The 19,333-nt window shown below is 47.6% G+C and overlaps 1 protein-coding gene across 15 annotated transcripts in view; it reads left to right on the top strand.

The window, feature by feature from the left end:
* The window catches only part of LOC144770773 (phospholipase A2 inhibitor NAI-like), a 1,245,443-nt gene that overhangs the window by 860,169 nt on the left and 365,941 nt on the right, over positions 1 to 19,333 (top strand). Inside the window, exon 8 of one of the 15 annotated variants that reach the window (XR_013599020.1) lies at positions 7,292 to 7,484. The exons of 13 other annotated variants lie outside the window; for them this stretch is intronic. Coding sequence is in view for 1 of the 2 variants with exons in the window: in XM_078655527.1 (XP_078511653.1) it covers positions 7,292 to 7,392 (101 nt within the window). In the remaining variant the exon portion in view is untranslated. Of the gene's footprint in view, positions 1 to 7,291; positions 7,485 to 19,333 lie in introns of those variants that run through there. One more of the 15 variants, XM_078655527.1, reaches the window with a different exon arrangement.

The raw sequence follows: 19,333 nt of genomic DNA, 5'->3' as shown, positions 1-19,333 counted from the left end.
CATTTTAACAAAAGTGCCGCTTTCGCGACAAACCGTGAAATCGCGAAATCCTGGAGGGTCGGTGCAATGTACGATATAGCTGAGACTACTCCAACGAACAGCTGTTAGTGGACAAACTATCGCTTGGTGAAAACGACCATCAAGGCAAGACGTATCCTCCTTTCAAAATACATGGGCAGTACTAAGAACAATACCAGACTACTGAGACATGATATGTACATTGCTGAAAGAACTATGTAATGCTGTTTTGATTAAGATTCCTCATATTTATTGGTAATATTGAAACCAAAAGCTAACAGCAACAGCGGACCCTCAATGCTTCACCTCGTGCCAGTTCCTCTGTGTAAGGATACTGTGCAACCAACCCCAACGCCTACCCCTGCCGTTGAGTGGCTACACTGTGCTCCAGATCAAACGATTAATCTAACAAATGGGGGTGCGCAGCTCACAAAGTCCAACAAGTCAGGAATTTATAGAAAAAGTCACTACTTTATTTTCATTTAATTGTCTTAAAAACATTCAATTCAAATCATCAGCTGATGATTTGAATTGAATAATCAGCAGTAGGAAGTCTGTTCTCAGGGACAACAGACTTCACCCACCAGCTCCTCAAGAGTCTTAGGAAGTGCCTGCAGTTGTGCTAGACTTTTTGAGGACTTGCGTGTCGCAAGGAGCTGGAAGCGCGACTCAAGAACAGGAAGGGTGTTGCCGAACTGCCGCTGCCGCTTCACAACACAAAGCACCTCGCATCGCCGGAGAAAAGTGTCCTGCAGAAGAATTGTGAGTCATCGCAGGTCCACCGAAGCGCCTCGCATCACCAGGTGAAGAGGATCTACACTGCAGCAGACGCCGACGCATCACTGGGAAGCGTGTCACAGGGCCTGTCGCAGCTCATCCCTGGAGAAGAGGATCGATGTTGCAGCAGACGCTGCCGCATCACCTCGAAGAGTGTTGCAGGGCTTGTCGCAGCTCGCATAGTTTTGGAAGCAACTCGCATCGCCGGGAAGAGGATCAACGTCGCAGCAGACGCCGCCACTTCACTGGGAAGTGTGTCTCAGGGTCCGTTGCGGGTCGCATCGTGTAAAGCATCTCGCATCGCCGGAGAAAAAGATCGACGTTGCCGCTGACGCCGCCGCATCACCGGGACGCGTGTCGTATCAAGAAGAAAAGCGCCATATTTGTTTCCTTGCACCAGATCTTCGACGCATCCCGTCCTTGCCTGTAAAGGACTACCACATCACCTTTCCTGCAACTCTTTTCTTGCCCTGCTTGTCGTATCTTAAGGTACATTAACTCAAAGTGTCGCATTTTAAGATCTAAAGAGAACTAAGCTAAATCTACCATTTTAAGTACAGTATTGTGGATTTTTTGGGTTTGTGGTCTTGTGTTAAATCTATTTAAAGAATACTTCTTTTTAATATACAACTGTGTGATGTCTATCCATAGTGTTGTCACTGGGTTACTGTATGTGTTCACAAATGCTTTACACACTGCCTCTGAGATAAGCCTGTCTGCTCATGCCAAGCTACCAAGGGGGTGAGCAGGTTTTTTTTTTAGGAGTGTACCCCTTACCCTGACTAGACGTAAGGGTCCCTATTTGTCACAGGTACCTACCTATGCCAACTGGAGACCCCCAAATCTAACACAGTACTTGCAAATTCCTGGCCAACTGAAAAACTGTCATAATTGGACGTTCATAGGGACTACCTGACACAACTGTCAGGGATTTGACTTAAAGCTTCACATCCAGGAGCTATAGACTTGCTGGAGTTCAATCACCTCTAAAACATGTATTCCAGAGACAATTACCCATCGCGTAACCCCATCAATACCGCCCACACTGTTGTATTTGCCTCCCCTAATTTGTACCCCAACCTACAGAACTTAAAAATCCAATTGCCTACGCTTTGCATTCTGCTCCCTCCATCATCAATGCGAACGCATTTAACTGGAAAACTGTTTCGAAATGGACAGATCAAAGGTCTTTGTGGCCATACTTATAAGTGCCTAGTTAACACACCTGATCCATAAAAAGCCTGTACAACACCAGAGCATCACGGCGTGACCCACGTGACCCGTAGATGAAGGGCTCACAATTCTTTTTCTAAATTTAAAACAACAATTCGAACTGGCAGATCTACAGGGCGAAACAGTAAGGTAAGTGACGGCCGGGAGAGAGGCCAGGGATGGGGTGGAACTAATGGAGCAGGGGTTAGCTATCGGAGCGAAGCGTGTGTCCTGCCGCAGCAGCCACGGCAGGACACACGCTTCGCTCCGATGGCAATACTCCATGGGAGTGAACTTTTGAAAAAAGGTGGGACATACACCCACCATTAGCCATGTGCAGGCTATGATTTTTTAAGGACACACACAAAAGCCAATCCAAAGCTTGGGGGGGGGTCAGATCGCCTAACACCACAAGCGCTTTATAGGCTCGACCTAAAAGACTGCAGTTTCCATTTTATAAACTGAAATACAAGCACTGGTGGTGCAGGAGTATCGAGAAACAATTACTTTATTCAATATAGTTGGAGTGGAAGCACTTAATTCTAATGTATTTTTTTACCCAGAAATGTTTACTATATCTCCCAAACCTCAATATTTGCACAGCTTAAAATTCATTACTATGTCTTGATCGCATATACTCTCAAAAGTATGGTCCCAAATTGTTTTTTGTTCCATCGTAAATAAACCCACTGTGCCAATCTTACTAGTCAATAGATGGCTATTTGGATCCTCAAACACTCTCAAAATCCTCCAAGTTCCCATATAACTTTTAGTGGCATCTGAAACAGCACCACCTACTACACTGATGCTGAATGTCTGACACCCTATTGGCTGATTACCTTTGTCCAGAACAAGTACGAACCGCCAAATAACATAAATGCACTCACTATACCCTTTACATAAATATTTTACAGGTTGTGTTTAATTTACATCAGTATATATTTAGAATACACCAAGTTTCGATGCAGGTCGAAAATGTATGTACACATCATTCCCCAGAAGTGGGAAAATACTTCCATACTCAGACTCTGCTCCAAACGTATGCAGTGCTGTTTTATAGGCAGTGTCTGGCACTGGATTAAAGTGGCCTAGGGTGAATTTAAGAGCATACAGCTTTGGTATTCAGCACGCTGGCACAGCCATCAAATTTGCACTGATCCAGGCGTCTGAGCAGAGCAGAGCACTAGCCCCTATTTGTTTATGAATTAAGCACTAATCCATCTATTTATTAAACCAACACCCCCAGTGACACATCAACAAACTCATTGTGGAGCACATATTACCCAGCGAAAGCAAGGTGCAACACATCTCCCACATTTCAAAGCACAACACTAGTGACAAGGACCTGGTACCAATGTGGAACTTTTAGAGGTCAAAAGCTAACTGGGACACACAGATCATACTTACAAAATAAGATGTGTAACAAGAACACTGGCGGCATTAACTCTCCGCCAACCAATCAGTCAACCATGCACACAGTCAGTCACTCAAGCACAATCAAGCAAAACACACTGAAAGAGATGCCTTTCAACCAGCGATTCTAATCTCATTTGAGGGATCTCATTAATAAGCCACTTTCACATTGGTGTAAGTCAATGTTTATCACGTTCCACTAACTTATTAAAATGTATCAGGATCATTTATAGACAATTCATTCATATTTAAGCATTGTACTGGAAGACACTTTTTTACAGTATTATTTAATGAAGGAGCCTCACGTCAAATACCCACTAATCTGTGTGCCTCGTATCTGAAACACCCTTCTTTATTGTATTACTGCTGACTTTCCTGTAAACCTATAAGGTTCTTAAAAATCAAAAAGCTGACTTGGTGCAGGCTGTGATGTACTGTGCTGTGATTTCAAGTATGAACAAATCAAACACAAGGATATGATGGACGGAATGCTGTAACCTTTCAAACACTCACCCTCAGTCACAGATTTGAGTTGAATCCATCATCATTCTTTAGCTCACTTTGCCACCCCAGTTCAGACACTTCTATATGCAAATCAGTCTTGACCCTGTGCTTCATGGGAACAGTCCAGACCGAACTGCTAAGCCATGTCTTCCCTGGACCAGAAACAAACATCCTGGTACCGGTTTCGGGCTAACAGCCCTCATCAGCCAGGCTAGCTTGAATCCAGTGGCAAAGTGCAATTATCACCCCGAGTGGGACCGGTATGCCCAGATGTGGGTCCCTGGCTCTCCATGCCACTGGAGTCAAGCTGTCCTGGCTGATGAGGGCTGAAAGGCCAAAACTGGTCCTAGGATGCTTGTTTCAGTCTAGAGAGGACCTGGCCTGGCAGTTCGGACTTGACTGTCCCCCTTGGGCACAGGGTCAAGACTGTAAGTAAGTAAGTAAAATCTCTTTATTCGATTGTTTACATGTAACAATCATAAAAGTACATATCAAAAAACATTTATCACAAAGTACAGTTTGTTACCACGTAAACACGAGCACAAGCAAGAGTGACAAGTTTATAATTTAAAAGCAGTAAGAATACAATGTTAAAAGAAGAGATACATATCAGGAACAAAGCTAGTTAGCCTTCCATGCTTTTCCTGTATTTAAGTGCAAGTTTTAAAAAGCTACATAAAAACAGGGTGCTGTCGCTATTTAACATTTGAAGATAATAAAGTGCTGGTCTGTATTGTGCAAAGTGGAGCCGTTGTAGTAAAGGTTTTAAAAACAATTTGCGAGGGACTGTGTAATATGAACAGAAGAATAAAAAGTGTGCCAGATCTTGTGGAGACTTATTGTCGCAGCCACAAGCTGGCAACACTTGACCCCTGTGTGCCCCGCTTGGTACGGCTAGCAAAAAATGAAACATATCAAATCGGAACCTTGTAAGCAGAAATCGTTCATAACCCGACAAGGGCCAGACAAGGTAGGGTTCTATGTGGAGGGTCGTTTTAGTGAGAGCATGCAATCTCACACTTTTTTTCTCATACTCTCTCTCCTCCCTTGCTAGGTACCTAGTTGTCATGAAAGTATTCTTTACATAGATAACGTCAGACTTAGTTATTTTCGCAGGGTCTAGGAAAAGATCAGGCCGGCCTAATTCGGAGAGACATCTACTAATATATTTTAGCCACGGGATCTTATACTTCCCTTCCCACACTAATGCCTCTTGCAGGATGTTTCTGGTGAGGGGTATATCTGGATTTAGCCAACTGTTTAGCCAGCATAGCAAGGGGTTAACAGCAATCCTGTCGCTTAGATGGAACATACCTAGTTCTGTGTGGACAGAAAAGTTTGCTGAACCCCTGGGGAGCCTTAGGACTTGCTTTAAAAAGTTGTTTTCAGTGGTCTCAAGGGTGTCTGGTGGTTCGGATCCCCATAATTCACTCCCATAGCATGCAACTGCAATGCTTTTAGCTTGGTATAACTTTAGAACAGCGGCCACTGGGCTATTACCCATTTTCTTTGCAAAATCCATTATACCTGCGTTTACGCGCACTACCTCACCCTTTTTCTTTTGTATTGCAGGTGCCCAGGTTAGTTTGTGGTAAAAAAGGACACCAAGATACGAGAAGGTCTTAGTTGTCGGTATTTTTTCGTTGTTTACAGAGTGGGGATATCTTTTTTTTGGACCTGAGCCAGTCATCATGATGAAAGATTTCGAATTATTAATGCTCAGTCCACGGGAATTCATAAATACAAAAAAAGAATCAAGCAGGGTTTGAAGGCCGATCGCCGTTCTAGAGATTAGGACGGCGTCGTCCGCATATAGCAAGACGGGCACGCCCTTCCTCCCTATGTATGGGTAATCAGCGCCGGTTTTTAGTAGGTGTTCCTCCAAATCATTAATATAAAGATTAAAAAGAAACGGGGCTAGGATGCACCCTTGTCTAACCCCCCGGTTTATCCTGAAGTCCCTAGTTACTTTCATGTCCTGTGTAAAGCGGACATTTGCTCTGGTGTCCGAGTGTAGATCTGCTAAAAGGTTAATTAGATTTTGCTCCACACCCATTTTTTGCATAACCTCCCAAAGCCTACCTCTGTCAACGCAGTCGAAAGCGGATGATAAATCCATAAAGGCCATATGGATGGACCCTTTTCTGGCCAAGGTGTATTTGCCGTTTATTAGATACAGGTTCAGACATTGAGCTATCGTAGAATGACCTGGTCTGAACCCGTATTGGATGGGTGACAGAATGTTTTTTTCCTTGGCCCAAAGTACTAGCCTATTTAGAATAATGCCCCCCACCACCTTGGCGATTGAGTTGATCAGTGATATTGGCCTGTAACATGTTACACTTCTGCGATCCCCTTTCTTGAATACAGGCACTATGGTCGAGGACCCCCATGATTTTGGACAACCTTTAGAGATCCCGGCGTTTATTACTGCGGTAAGGACTGGAGCCCATAGTTGAATGTCTGATTTAAAGAGGTCGGGGAGAAGACCGTCGGGGCCCGGAGCTTTATTGCTGGTCAGGCCCTGAATCCCCTTTACTACCTCCCCCACTGTAAAGCGCAGCAGTTCTTCATCAGGAGTATTAAAATCATTGTCCGCTTGTGCATCGTCACTTTGAAAAATTGTTCTAAAATGAGTTAACCACTCATCCTCGGGTATATTTGACCCAATCACAGAATTACTGGGGTCATCGAACAGGGGCTGATTTATAATGTTCCAGAACTTGGAGCTATTACCCAGAATTGCTGGGTCACTTAGAGATTCCCAGATGCTTGCCTTCACTTCTTTTTTCCGGGCTGCAAGGGATGTCTTATAGATGTTTCTCAGTTCTTTTACAAGGGTGGAATCTCTGGGGTTAGTCTTTAGTGCTTTTTTTAAGTTACGTCCGGCCTTTGACTGATTTGCATATGATTGGGTCCAAACTGGAATGGCATGGTGAGCAAAAATCAATGGATTTAGGCCCAGATCTCTGTACTGGGGTGAATGTATGACATTGTTCTGCATTCTGTCCATCAATTGTTCTTTTTGCAACTGTTACACCGAGTGGGACGGGTATGCCCAGATGTGGGTCCCCTGCTCTCTATGCCACTGGAGTCAAGCTATCCTGGCTGATGAGGCCTGAAAGACCGAAACCGGTCCTAGGATGCTTGTTTCCAGTCTAGGGAGGACCTGACAGTTCGGTGTGGACTGTTGCCATTGGGCGCATGGTCATGACTGATTTGCATATGTCTGGGTCCAAACTGGAATGGAATGGAATGGCATGGCAAGTCAAAAAACGATGGATTTAGGCCCAGATCTCTGTACTGGGGTGAATGTATGGCATTGTTCTGCACTCTGTCCATCAATTGTTCTTTTTACATTTGTCAGCCGAGTGGGACAGGTATACCCAGACGTGGTCCCCTGCTCTCCATGCCACTGGAGTCAAGCTATCCTGGCTGATGAGGGCTGCAAGCCGAAACCGGTCCTAGGATGTCTAGGGAGGACCTGGCCTGGCAGTTCGGGCTGGACCGTTCCCATTCGGCGCAGGGTCAAGACTGATTTTCATATGGCTGGGTCCAAACTGGAATGGCATGGTGAGCAAAAGAAATGATGGATTTAGGTCCAGATCCCTGTACTGGGGTTAATGGATGACATTGTTCTGCATTCTGTCCATCGATTGTTCTTTTTGCATTGATTTCAAATATGGCCTGTTGATCTAATAAGAACTGTTTTCTTCTGTAAAATTTTAGATTTTATATAACACTAGCTTACCCGGCGGGCGTTGCTGCGATCTCAGAAGAATGGAAATTCAAGTTAACTTGTTATGATAACATTCAATTTACATTGTGTCATTTTTATTGAAACATATTCTTTTTAATATGGAAAACATTTCAAAGTGTCGTTTTAATTTTATTTATTTATTCGAGTGCTTGTGGATACACGATATTTTTTTTCCGTCAGGTGCGTACACGAATAAATCAGAAGGTTTTCCGACGTGTGAGCTGGCCACATACAGTTGTCCAAGTGAGAAGCACGGATTCTCCAAATGTAGTCCACACACTTTCAGCGATTGTCCTTGTGCTTTGTTGATGGTCATTGCAAAAGCGAGTCGCACCGGAAACTGTAAACTTTGAATTCAAACGGCATATCTGTTGTGATCATTGGAATACGTGGCAACAGTACATCTTCCCCCTTGAATTTCCCATTCAAAATTGTAGCTTCGATGACATTGTTCATCATCTTTTTCACCAAAAGTCTTGTACCATTGCAAAGTCATGGTTGCAAATTCAGTATTCGAAAGATTATGAGGGCCCCGTGGGTTCCATCTTAAAAAAAGGTTATGCCAGAAACCTTTGCGGGAGTGTACTCAGCAACTTACCAAAGTTTCATGGCGATCAGATAAATGGTTTAGTAATGCATAAAGGACAGACAGACAGACATACATTCGTTTTTATATATATATATAGATGTGTTTCTCATGAGTACCCCCTTGGTTAGCTATTCATGCAGTTTTATTGGTGGTTCCATCTCCGTCGATTTTTGCTGAAAAGCCTAGCACCAGTACAAGTCATAGAGCAAAGATCCCTGAGACCTAAAGCAAGCTAGGAATCATATTATCTTCCATTGTTTCAAGGCGTTCAATCACGTTCCTCTGCGCTTATGACAGCTGTGAACCTGAATAGTAGCAAGTAAAAAAAAATTATTATATAATGTTTATTAAGGCAAATATTTAAATTAACTAGTCATTGTAAAAAAAAATCTATACACGGCCAGTCTTCCTCCAGTTATATAACAGGTTAGTAAAGCCAGGTACCAAGGTTGCCTCGGATTGTTCGTCATGGGCATGACGTCTGATGGAAGCTATGCTAAGGATATCAAGTGGAAGTATTTTAAGCCCTATCTGACACCATACTTTTAAAAGTTGGGTTTGCATTAATTCCGTAGGGAATAACAAGGTAATTCTCATTTCTAGTATGAGTAGTCCTAAACAGGCAAAAAAAAAAAATTATCTATCTTTAAATCATGGACATTTTAGTTTAGATTGTGATAAGGAAATTCACCTTCACGTTTCTTTTCATAATTGGAGCAAAATTATTAAACCACTTTGTCACTGTTGATAACTCTGAATTACTATCATTTTTATTTCACTTACTTTGGGTTACACTTGGGAATTGGGAGGAGATTTCTTCTGATTGACTTGCCGTTTGACAGGCCTACTCATTTACATGTATCTTCACGAGGTAATATCCTCAGCATGCTGATCTATATGTGCACTGCATGGTAATGTGTATACATTGATTCAAAGCTGCCTCTTGATGTCATTTATCTTTTCCTCTTTTGTTCCCTCCAAGTCGCTCCACACATTGATTGTCTAAATGTATACTATATGCCATGTATAGCTGGGTTAAGGTACGGCTTTAGAAAACAACTGTACTTTTGATCGACCTACCCTGGAGTAGTCTAGCTTTCACTTTTTTGGTCCTGAAGAATTGCCACAATCAGTTTTGATAAGAGAATGGCAAGAAACATGTCAACCCTAACTTAAAAATATATTTGACACTTGGTTTTAGAGCCAACATGGACCATTGCATCCACTTTCGGCCACCACCGGTTTTTATCATAACGGAGCGTTCCAAACATTAAAATAACCTTTCTAGATTACCTCTACTTAATTTTAAACTCAATTCACACCAGTCTACTCACTACAGCACATTCATGCTGCACCTCCACTTCACTTCGGCAGCATCAGACTAACTCTGGCAAAGAGCCCTCTTTGGGGCCCGTTGGGAATTGCAGCACCAGCCCAACGAGGAGCTGCCCGATGATGAAGAATGACACCCCTTGGGGTGTGTGAAACCTCTTGCTCCTGATGGATCAGATCCCCTGACTTGATACATCAGGCACCTCAACCTTTTCTCTCTTTTTCTTAGGAACTGCATATCTCTGAATGTACCAGTCACCTTTTTGTGTTATCACGTTGTATTATTTATTGTGATGGCCATCTTGTAAGTACAGGTAAATAATGTTCTATATTTTAGAACGGGTTGTTGCTGATATTTACTTTGCCAGCGCTGACACATTTTAAAAGTATCTGGCATTGCCAAGAGCAGAAGCCACAGACAGTACGAAGCAGGAGACAGGTCAATACAGAAGCTGAGAAAGAATTGGTGCCTAGTGGGTGGGGTGAGGAAGTATCCGAGGAGGTGGAGGGTTGGTGATGGAAGAATATAAAGAAGCAGACCCTGAACAAGGTGGGAATGAGCCAAGGCACAAAAGGACAAGGGGGTTAGATAGGTTATCAAAATGGAGAGTGAAGAGCGAGGGGTCAGGGAATTGAGGGCCAAAGCAACATACATGGGAGAGACCAAGAACCCAAACGCACTCCTGTGCAGTGCCAAAGGAAAAAGAAAATATTTAGTGTTCTAAATGCAAGCAAGGTCAAACATGAAAGACGAAAAATGAAGCAGTCAGAACAGACAGAAATGCTCCTGTGCTGGACAAACACATGAATAGGTAGGAAAGCCATTGAATCAAGAAGAGACAATTGAGACAGACAACAAAGCCATCCAATCATGAACGAGGTCCTGACCCAAAGCACACTCTCAGTATATGCATTGGAAACATTAGGTCTTCTGAACACACAATTAAAGCGGTCTGTGGCCAAAACCTAAAAAGAATAAAGGAGCAACCTACTCTCTGTCCCTCCCTTACCTCAGTAAAAACACACAACCAAAGAATATCAGTATTTTCCATAAAGAGGGAGTTCTATTTTGTTTAAGCTGCTTTAAGGCCCAACTAGAGATGAAGGACAGTGACCTCATCCTGGCTTTTCAACCAACTTGAATTTAAGCTATCATTTATTGCCAACACCTACAGTGGCAAAGAGCAAAATAATAAATTCCCTATTACAATTGGCCACTGTATTAACAGCCAGTACTGCAAGAAGGAGAAACACATGACACTGATACAACTTAGTAGCACTTAAATAATAATCAGAGAAGCATTTTTTTCCCACCAAATAGGAAAAGTAGAAATGCTTTTTAAAAATATATTTTCCTCACTATTCCCTGTTTGACAATGTGTATGCAATATTATTTTCACAGCATTTAGAGCCACCCTCATTCAAACACACATGTAGTATTGCTGATTGGTCTAAGGGCCTAATTGCGATTTTGGCGGGAATCCTGCAGGCCTTCCGGATTATGAGTGTAATCCAGTGCGGGCGAGCGAAGCTGCGGTGGTCTTACGGCAGAGGCTGTGTAAGGCTCATAGGAGTGCCTTAACAGCAGACCGCCACTGTGACAGTGCCTGCAGCACGTTCTTGCTGGTGTGGCATGCACCATGTCATGCAAACCACACCGGGCAGGAGCAGGGTGTAATTTCAGTGGGGCACAACATGTGCCCCCCCCGCATTCACTTCCAGGACCAGATCCTGCTGGGAGAACTTTCCTGTATGTCCGCCATCCTTTTCATGCTGGCTCACTGCATGAAAAGGATGGTGGATATGTAGGTCGTAATATGCTTGGTGGTGCCAGCATCGGCACCGCCAGCATACTGAGGCCAGCTGCAGCCCCCTGCACAGCGGGATCCTTTATCCCATTGAAGCCAGCGACCTAATGGCAGTCTGACTGCCATACTCCATATATGTTGGACAGATCTGCAGGGATGGTGGTGGTCAGACCGCCATCACGAGTGTGGCGGTCCTGAGGACTGCCGATCTCAAAATAAGGTCCTTAATCTATATGGACTGCATCATCCAGTCGGGCCTTTTATTTTAATGACATAATGCATTCTGGAAGTATCAGTTAAGGTTTAGTCCACAAAAGGATATATTCTTAATCAAATTCTTTCAAACAGTGCTTACCAAAGAGAAAGACAGTGGAAGATGTGGACCCTGGTGCCATGGAAAATGTGCTAACTATTTCAAGGCTCTCCAGCGTTTGTCCATAGAGGGACGATCCATGCACGAATATCAGGACACCCATGAGATAAATGCACAAAATGTCTAAATGAAAATGGTTTACATAGTCAGTGGTTTTCTTAAAAATCCATTGTTGGTCACCGCCATGCTCCTCTTGAATGATGGTGGACAACTCTCTCTTGTACATAACTCCAGAGCATCCAAATATAGTGCAATCACTGCTAGGCTTACCTTAGCCAGCGTTTTTCTGTATTTCAGCACTCGCCTGCTCGAGAGACCCCAGATTCTTAAGATTTACTTAATACTGGCTCCTCTGCATCCTGTTAATTTACTTCAATTCATTTACTTCAACTGTAGATTCTTCATTTGCAACACATTACTACAAATCAAAAATGAAAGGGTAATTATTTTCACAACAAAATCAAAGCTTCTATCACATGATGTAGAAAGAAATCAAGCCAGATGTAAAAGGATAATGTGTCGTCGGGGAGGAACTGTCTTAAGGTTAAAAGAACTTCATTCTAATCAGCATATACTTCACCCTGGAAATTACAGATATGCCCCAGGCTGTATATAAACACACTGGAACCTTATCTTGACCTTATCCAAAAACCCAGGGATAGGGTGCTATATATACACAACTTAGACTGGGTACGCTACCGATTCGAGAATACACCTCTAAATGGAAATCTCCAGGTCAGACACTATCTTCTTGTATGTACTGTGATGGTGTGTCAGAAAGCATCCCACACTTTATGTTTGCCTGCCCAGCTTATAACAAACCAAGATCAAGATGGCTGAAACCAACCAACCTGCAGTCCCTAAACCTTCCCTTAACTTCATATTAGTCACCCCTATGGTAGGCCCAAGGGCAGGGTGCATTGTAAGTATAAGGTAGGCCAAGCCCTGATGTGTGTGGCATGTCCTAATAGTGAATTACAGCCATTTTTGTTTTTCACTATTGTAAGGCTACCTGTTCTCATAGGCCAGAATGGGCTGCTGGAATTATTACACTCTATAATCCTAACAGGCTCAGTGAACATGGTAGAAATTCGAGTTTGATATGCCTGAACTCAGAATAATAAAATACATCTTTTAGTAACGTTTATTTTAATGTTCTGTGTTTGCAAATACCACTTTTAGAAAGCTGGTATTTGCTTGCCTAACCATTTCAGCCAGCCTCTGCTCTGATGTGTATCTGCTGTATGGTTTCTGTGTGTGACAGGACTGGGGAATTCCAGGAGGCAGGCTGGGGCTGACAGGTGGTGAATAGAGAGATTACACCAGGATGGGTGGGGGGGGAGTGCCCCTTAACTGTGAATAGGGCTGTGCTCTGCCACCTCAATGCTGGCTCCGCCCCCTGGGGAGCGTCTGATGTCTCTGCCCTGCACCTTGTAAAGAGAGAAGGGAAGACTGTCAACAGAGTACTCCTGGACTGTACTTGTCACCACAATGCTGGCTCTACCTCCTGCGGAGCGTCTGATGTCCCTGCCCTGCTCACTGAAAGAAAAGTCAGAGCTTCCCAAAACAAAGTGCTCAGGAACTGGACTGGATTAGCAAAGGCACCCTTGGCCTGAAAGAACAAAGGATTTTGAGTATAAAGTTAGGAGCCCTGCTCCTAAGAAAGCAGATCCACTTTACGCCAAGAAGAACCTCTGCCCAAAGAGAAGGACCTGGAAAAGCTGCATGGAGGAGTACTGCCTCTAGCCTGGGAGACTGGCCTGTGGTGGGTGCCTTGCTGCAAGAAAGAGAGGAGGAAGACTGAAGTGACTTTTGATTCAACTTGTGCATTCTTTTAAACAATCTCCAAGGGCTTGCGTGTGAGCCTGCACCTTGAACTGAGCCCCAGGAACATTGGGCTCTAACCCCCTGGAAGAGAAGCTGCTGAGCGTGCTGCATTTCCCCGCAGTATCGTCGAAGGAAACCGAGTGCGCTTCGTGGAAATCCAACGCGCACTCTGAAGAGCTGTGTGCACTTGTCCCGCCGAGCAACGCGACTTCTGCCTGGCCGAGCCGTAGCTCGCAATGTAAGGACCAGCCCCGCCTGGCCCGAGCACCGTGACTGCTGCTGGCCCGAGCCATAGCTCGCACCGCAAGAGAGGACACGTCCGGTCCGAGGACCGCGCCTATCTGGCCCGAGCCGTAGCTCAATTCAATACAGAAGAACAACCTGCCCCAACTGATATGGAGGTGGGCTCAGTTAGAGTCCCAAGATAAAGTTAGTCAGTAGTAAGCTCACTTAGACCAGCAGTAAATCATAACCTCAACAACAAAATAGTTGATAAAAAACATTCCAAATTTATTCAAATTCTTTTTTCTAAATATATAAATTCAGGACAAGATATGTTTACATCATCATGATATACAATAAATTCATTCAACCCACATTCCACGCATCCCTTCAATCAATCACTCATGTCTAACACGCACATACTCACACATTCTTCATACATACAATACACATCACACTTCGGTAGCCAGTTGTTAGCGATGTATCAGGTCCCGCAGGGTCTCCAGGAGCAATAGAGACTAGATGACAAAATGGCAGGACAAACTTGAGGCGCCAACGCGCGTTTCGGTGTTCGACCGGTTCTAAGGCCGCACTTTCATTAGGGCACAATGTGGAAGGGAGGGGAACAACAGCTACAGTCTGCAATGATTAAAATATCAAAATATAACTGTTTCATATTATTTACAATTGTCTAGAGATGCTAAATTTCAAACTCAATACAACATATATATTTTTCAACAAGTTAGTCTGGTCTCAAAAAGGGAGCTTAGTACTGGAAGATAATTCAGTTTCAATAACATTCCATTTAATAAGGAAAAATGGAACCGAAGGGCAGTTTATCACATCAATAGACAACATAAGACAGTGAACAGGTGCAGAGAATAATAATCCACATTTGTAAAGCGCACAATCACCCGTTAAGGTCTCTAGGCGCTGGGGGCCGTCGGGAAGATTAAGCAAGCTATTGCCCAGAGTCACATGGTGCTGGGCTAACTTGCCGCCGGAGCCGGGGATCGAACCGTGATCCCCAGATTCCAGCGTCAGTCGCCCTGGCCGCGGCGCCACACCTCTTCCATGAAGAAATTTCATCTCCTTAGTGTTGAAAAACAACTACGGGTTATGGAGAAGGAAGCCGGGGGACCGCAACATGGCAATCCTTCCACAGCCCCGCAACATCGAGATATAGTTTCCCATTTCCATTGGTGGAGTACCATCAGATATTTGCCAATAACAACAATAATGGTGGTTTTTACCTACCTTGCGTGATTCGACCAATCTAGTTGTAGTGGAAATGCAGTGATTTCTTCGGAATTGGTCCTGAACTACCTGGGGGAGTTTGCGTGGTGTTCACGAGACGGATTAGGAGAATTCAGGGGAGTCCTGTCAGGCTAGAAGATCAGGGGGTGGAAGGGATAAAGAATAAGTAAAAAAATGAGAAGGACTCTTTAGTGAGAATCAAGATACAATCCACGACGGGTCTTTAAGTGTCCCTATCAACTTTGGGGGTCAATCATCGGAGAGACTATATACTCACCTATGCTGATGGCCAGCACTTCAGGAGTAGAAAATATCTCCGTGTATGAGGAAAGCGAGTAGTCAATGGTCACGGACCTCTTTCAAGCACGCTGTATATTCGGGTTCTGTGGGGATAATCACAAGCAAAAACTTCAGATAAGGATCTATTCGGCAAAGGAAGGAGGGAAGCTACGAAAATTCTCGTAATTCCTAAGTTTTGAGAACAGAAATATGTTCGGCCGTAGTTTCATATAGTCTTTTTGCCGGGTAGTCCTAAAATAGAACATGGGGTCTAAACTATGCCGACCTGAAGCAGTCACGACCCTACTTTCATGTCATTACATTTAGAACAAACAATTATAGTTAATGTTTTATGCCTTGCCGCAATCTAATTACCTCAGTGGTTTGGCACCACTCACATCAGACAATAGGATTTGAAGAATCAGCGAACGGATTCGGTATTTATTCAGGAGGCTGTAAATACAAAAAATATATATCCACATAGCCAGTAGTCGAAACTAGTATGCCGGTTAGGAGATCTAAAACCGGGGGACCAGGTGTCTTAGGAGGTTAAAGTGGAAAAACACAAACAACACGAGTGGGGGAAAATCAGGTCAGATAAAACTCCTCGCAAAAATTTTAAAGGTGAGTACTAGTGCGAGCATACGGCTACACCCATGCACCAAAGGTGAGGGTTCAAACAGGGCTGGACAGATCCAGGACGAATAAACATAAAGAGTGCAGAGGTATAAAGAGAAGGAAATATCGAGTGGGGTCCTAGGAGAATGGGGATTTGGGGGGGTGGCCGACCAGCGGGAGGCTCTCCCCCCGGGGAAGTTTGGGGCACAAGGGGAGGGGGGGGGGGAGGAGGAAGCCTGACACTCGGGGTTCGCCGTAGTTGGCGTTTTTGGGCTGGTTTGGGCTGGTTGGGCGTCTTGGGCTGGTTTTGGGCTGGCTGGGTACTTAACCGGCCATTTTGTGTCACTGCACACGGTTTGTGGTGCAGTGACACAGCAGCCAGGGGCTTAGGCAGTTTTTTGGAGATTCGCGGGTTTTTGCGCTGATCGTGGAGAGAACTGTTGGCGTGGGCGTTTCCTTTGCGTGTTTGAGGAGGCGAGCGGTGAGCGTGGTCGTGCCCTTGGGTCCAGCGGTGTTTGTGGTGCGTGATGGCGGCGTCCAGGGATCCGCGTGTGGCCGAGGCTCTGCGTTTGTTGGAGGAGGCGGGCCGCATGGACATCGTGCGGCCCGACCTCAAGGTAAGGCCACAGCGGCGCACTGCTGACGGCGCCGCTGCGGCTGTGGGGGCGTGTGAGCCGCCTCGGTTGCGGCCGGCGCAGCGGGGTGGGAGGGGGGGCGGAGGTGCGGTGGGCAGAGGACGGGGCAAGGAGGCAGCGCCGCGTGCGAGAGTGCAGGGAGGCGCAAAGAGGACAGGGCGGAAGGGGAAGAAGCGGCCCCTGGTTTTTGTAGAGGCGGTGCCGGGGGCGGGGGCGGCCTGCGAAGTGGTGGCTCAGCTGGGTGGGCAGGGGGGGTGGGGGATGATGACGGTGCTCGGGTAGTGTTGCCGGGGGAGGGTGGGGATGGTGGGGAGGGGGGAAGGGGGGTGAAGAACCTGTGGTGGTGGGGGGGCAGGGTGCAGGGGGAGGAGGGGGGCCGCGTGGGGGGCAGTTGGAGGGAGGGACAGGGGGTCCTGGGGGGGCGGTTTCCCCCCTATTGATTGAGGAGACCGACGTGGAGGAGGAGGTGGGAGGGGGTGAGGAGGGGGTGGACACGGAGCTGGACTGGGGTTCGTCTTCATCGGAAGAGATGGGGGTCCGGGGGGGTAGGGCGTCACCTGGGTTGTGAGGGAGGGGTGGGGGGAGGGGCCGGGTGGAGGGGCGTGGTGGACCTGTGGCGTTGGGGGGGCGCACGGCGGTGCAGCAAGCGGGAGGGGTGAGTCGGGGATGGGGGGTGGGCTGACAGTGGGGTGCAATGGGGGTGTTACGGTGAGGGGCGGGGAGTGGCGGGAGGGTGGTTTGGGGAGTTGGGCGTGGGGGGGGTGCGGGGCCGAGTTGGGGGTATGGGGGGTGGGGCGGGCCGGCGGCTGGGGGGGAGCGGGGGCTGGGACATAGGGGGTGGAGAGATCCCGTCGCGGCGCGGAGGACATTCGGCAGGTTGGGGGAGGGGAGCGGCCTTCGGATGGGGGGCGTGGGGGGGGGCGGCGTGTGGGGGAGAGAAGGGGGGGTTTCACCCTGGCATGCTGGACTTCTTTTTTCCTTGGCAGGAGCTGTTTGCGTGGCGCTCGGGGGAGCAGCATGAGGCTCCCACCCACCGAGAGGATGGGCCGGCTCTGTTTGGTGCGGGCGGCCGAGCTCCAGCGAGTATCCTAATTCATGAACACGGCGACTGGAGGCGGGATGCGTCTCCGCCAGCCCCTCCCCGAAGGGTCTCTACGGCCGCCGGGGATAGGGGGGTGAGAATGGATGCAAATAATTCTGCTTTGCCTGCGAGTGTGGGGGATGGAAGGGCGAGTGTGGACTTGTGGGACTTGATGCTGGTGTGTCGTGAGAGAGCGGGTTTGAGCCGGCTGGAAGCCCAAGTGGGGGGCCGGAGTGGTGTGGAGCCGGCTGATGGAGAGTCGGAGGAGGAAGGGGAGATTCGGGAGGACGGGGGGGCTTGTAATGTTGTTAGCAGTGTATTACAGGTGCCAGCAAGGCAAGAAGCGCCCAGAGTGACGGCCCCCTCTGATCCACTGGTTAGGCGGCGGGATCCAGCAAGGACGCCGACCTTGAAGCCAGGTAAGCCAGATGGCGGCGCGGGGAGTGGCAAGCGGCGTTGTGTGCAGGTTTCAGTGGGGACGGGGGCGAAGGGGGTGATGGTTGGCGGTTGGTGCGGGGACGATACATGCAGGACGCGGGGGTTGGCACGGATGGCGCGGCGCCGAGCGGGGATGGGTCGAGTGCGGGCGGCGGATCAGCTGCGGCGGGTGTGAAAGATACGGCGGAGGGAGGGAAGGAGAGTTGCGTGGTGCCGGTGCGTAAGTTACCGTACATGGGGCTGACCAAGCCGCTGGGGGCTCACCTTTCGGCGGCAACGAGGGAGAAAATATGGAATGGGGAGTACATTGACATCTTGAAGCTTCTCCACAGGGAGTTGACATCCAAGGAGGGGTCAAAGGAGGAAGAGCAGGAGTTGGCCAGGCGCCCAAAGGTGCCCCTTACGCTGGACAACTGGTCAGCGGCGTTCCTCATATACGCGAGCGTGTATTGCGAGAAGTTCCCGGACCGGTGCGTCGCTCTGTTCAAGTACATGGATGTGGTACGGAGGGCCCAGGTGACTTACGGCGGGTATGCGTGGTCGCACTACGACGAGGAATTCCGGGCGCGCATGGCGGCGGATCCGGATGCGCAATGGGGGGAGCTGGATTCGGATTTGTACCAGCAAACAATGGGGGGGGCCAAGTTTGGCCGCACTGTTTACACGGCGAGCGGTTTGCCGCTGGTGTCACCCCCCTTTGCGGCCCGCCCCACCCGTGGGGGGGTGGGGCAGGGAGACTCGGGCAGCCCGGCCACTGGCGGGGCATGCTGGGATTTTAATAGAGGAGCCTGCGGGCGGGCGGCATGCCGTTTCCGGCACGAGTGCTCGTCGTGCGGACGAAGGCATCCAGTGCTGCGCTGTTGGGGGCTCGGGGGCCCGCCGGGGCAGCAGCCCGCCCAGGGTGGGGCTCCAGCCAGAGGAGGACTGGGGGGGGAAGGGGAGGTGGTAGAGGGGGGGGTGCTGGGGCTCTGGGAAAAGGCTCGTACGCCGGTTAGGATCGAGCGGATGGAGCCCTGGTTGGCGGCGTATCCGCGGGCGGAGGATGCTGCTGTGCTGCGTCGTGGTTTCCGGGAGGGGTTTCGGCTGGGTTATGAGGGCCCGCGGATTGCTCGCTGGGCGGACAATCTGAAGTCGGTGAACGCACACAAGGGCGTTGTGAGAGAGAAATTGTTCAAAGAGGTCAGGGAAGG

The sequence above is a fragment of the Lissotriton helveticus genome, chromosome 7, assembly GCF_964261635.1.
Source record: "Lissotriton helveticus chromosome 7, aLisHel1.1, whole genome shotgun sequence".
In the NCBI taxonomy this organism is placed as follows: Eukaryota; Metazoa; Chordata; class Amphibia; order Caudata; family Salamandridae; genus Lissotriton; species Lissotriton helveticus.
Note: the sequence above shows the minus strand (reverse complement) of the source record. Positions and strands in the feature narration are given on the sequence as shown.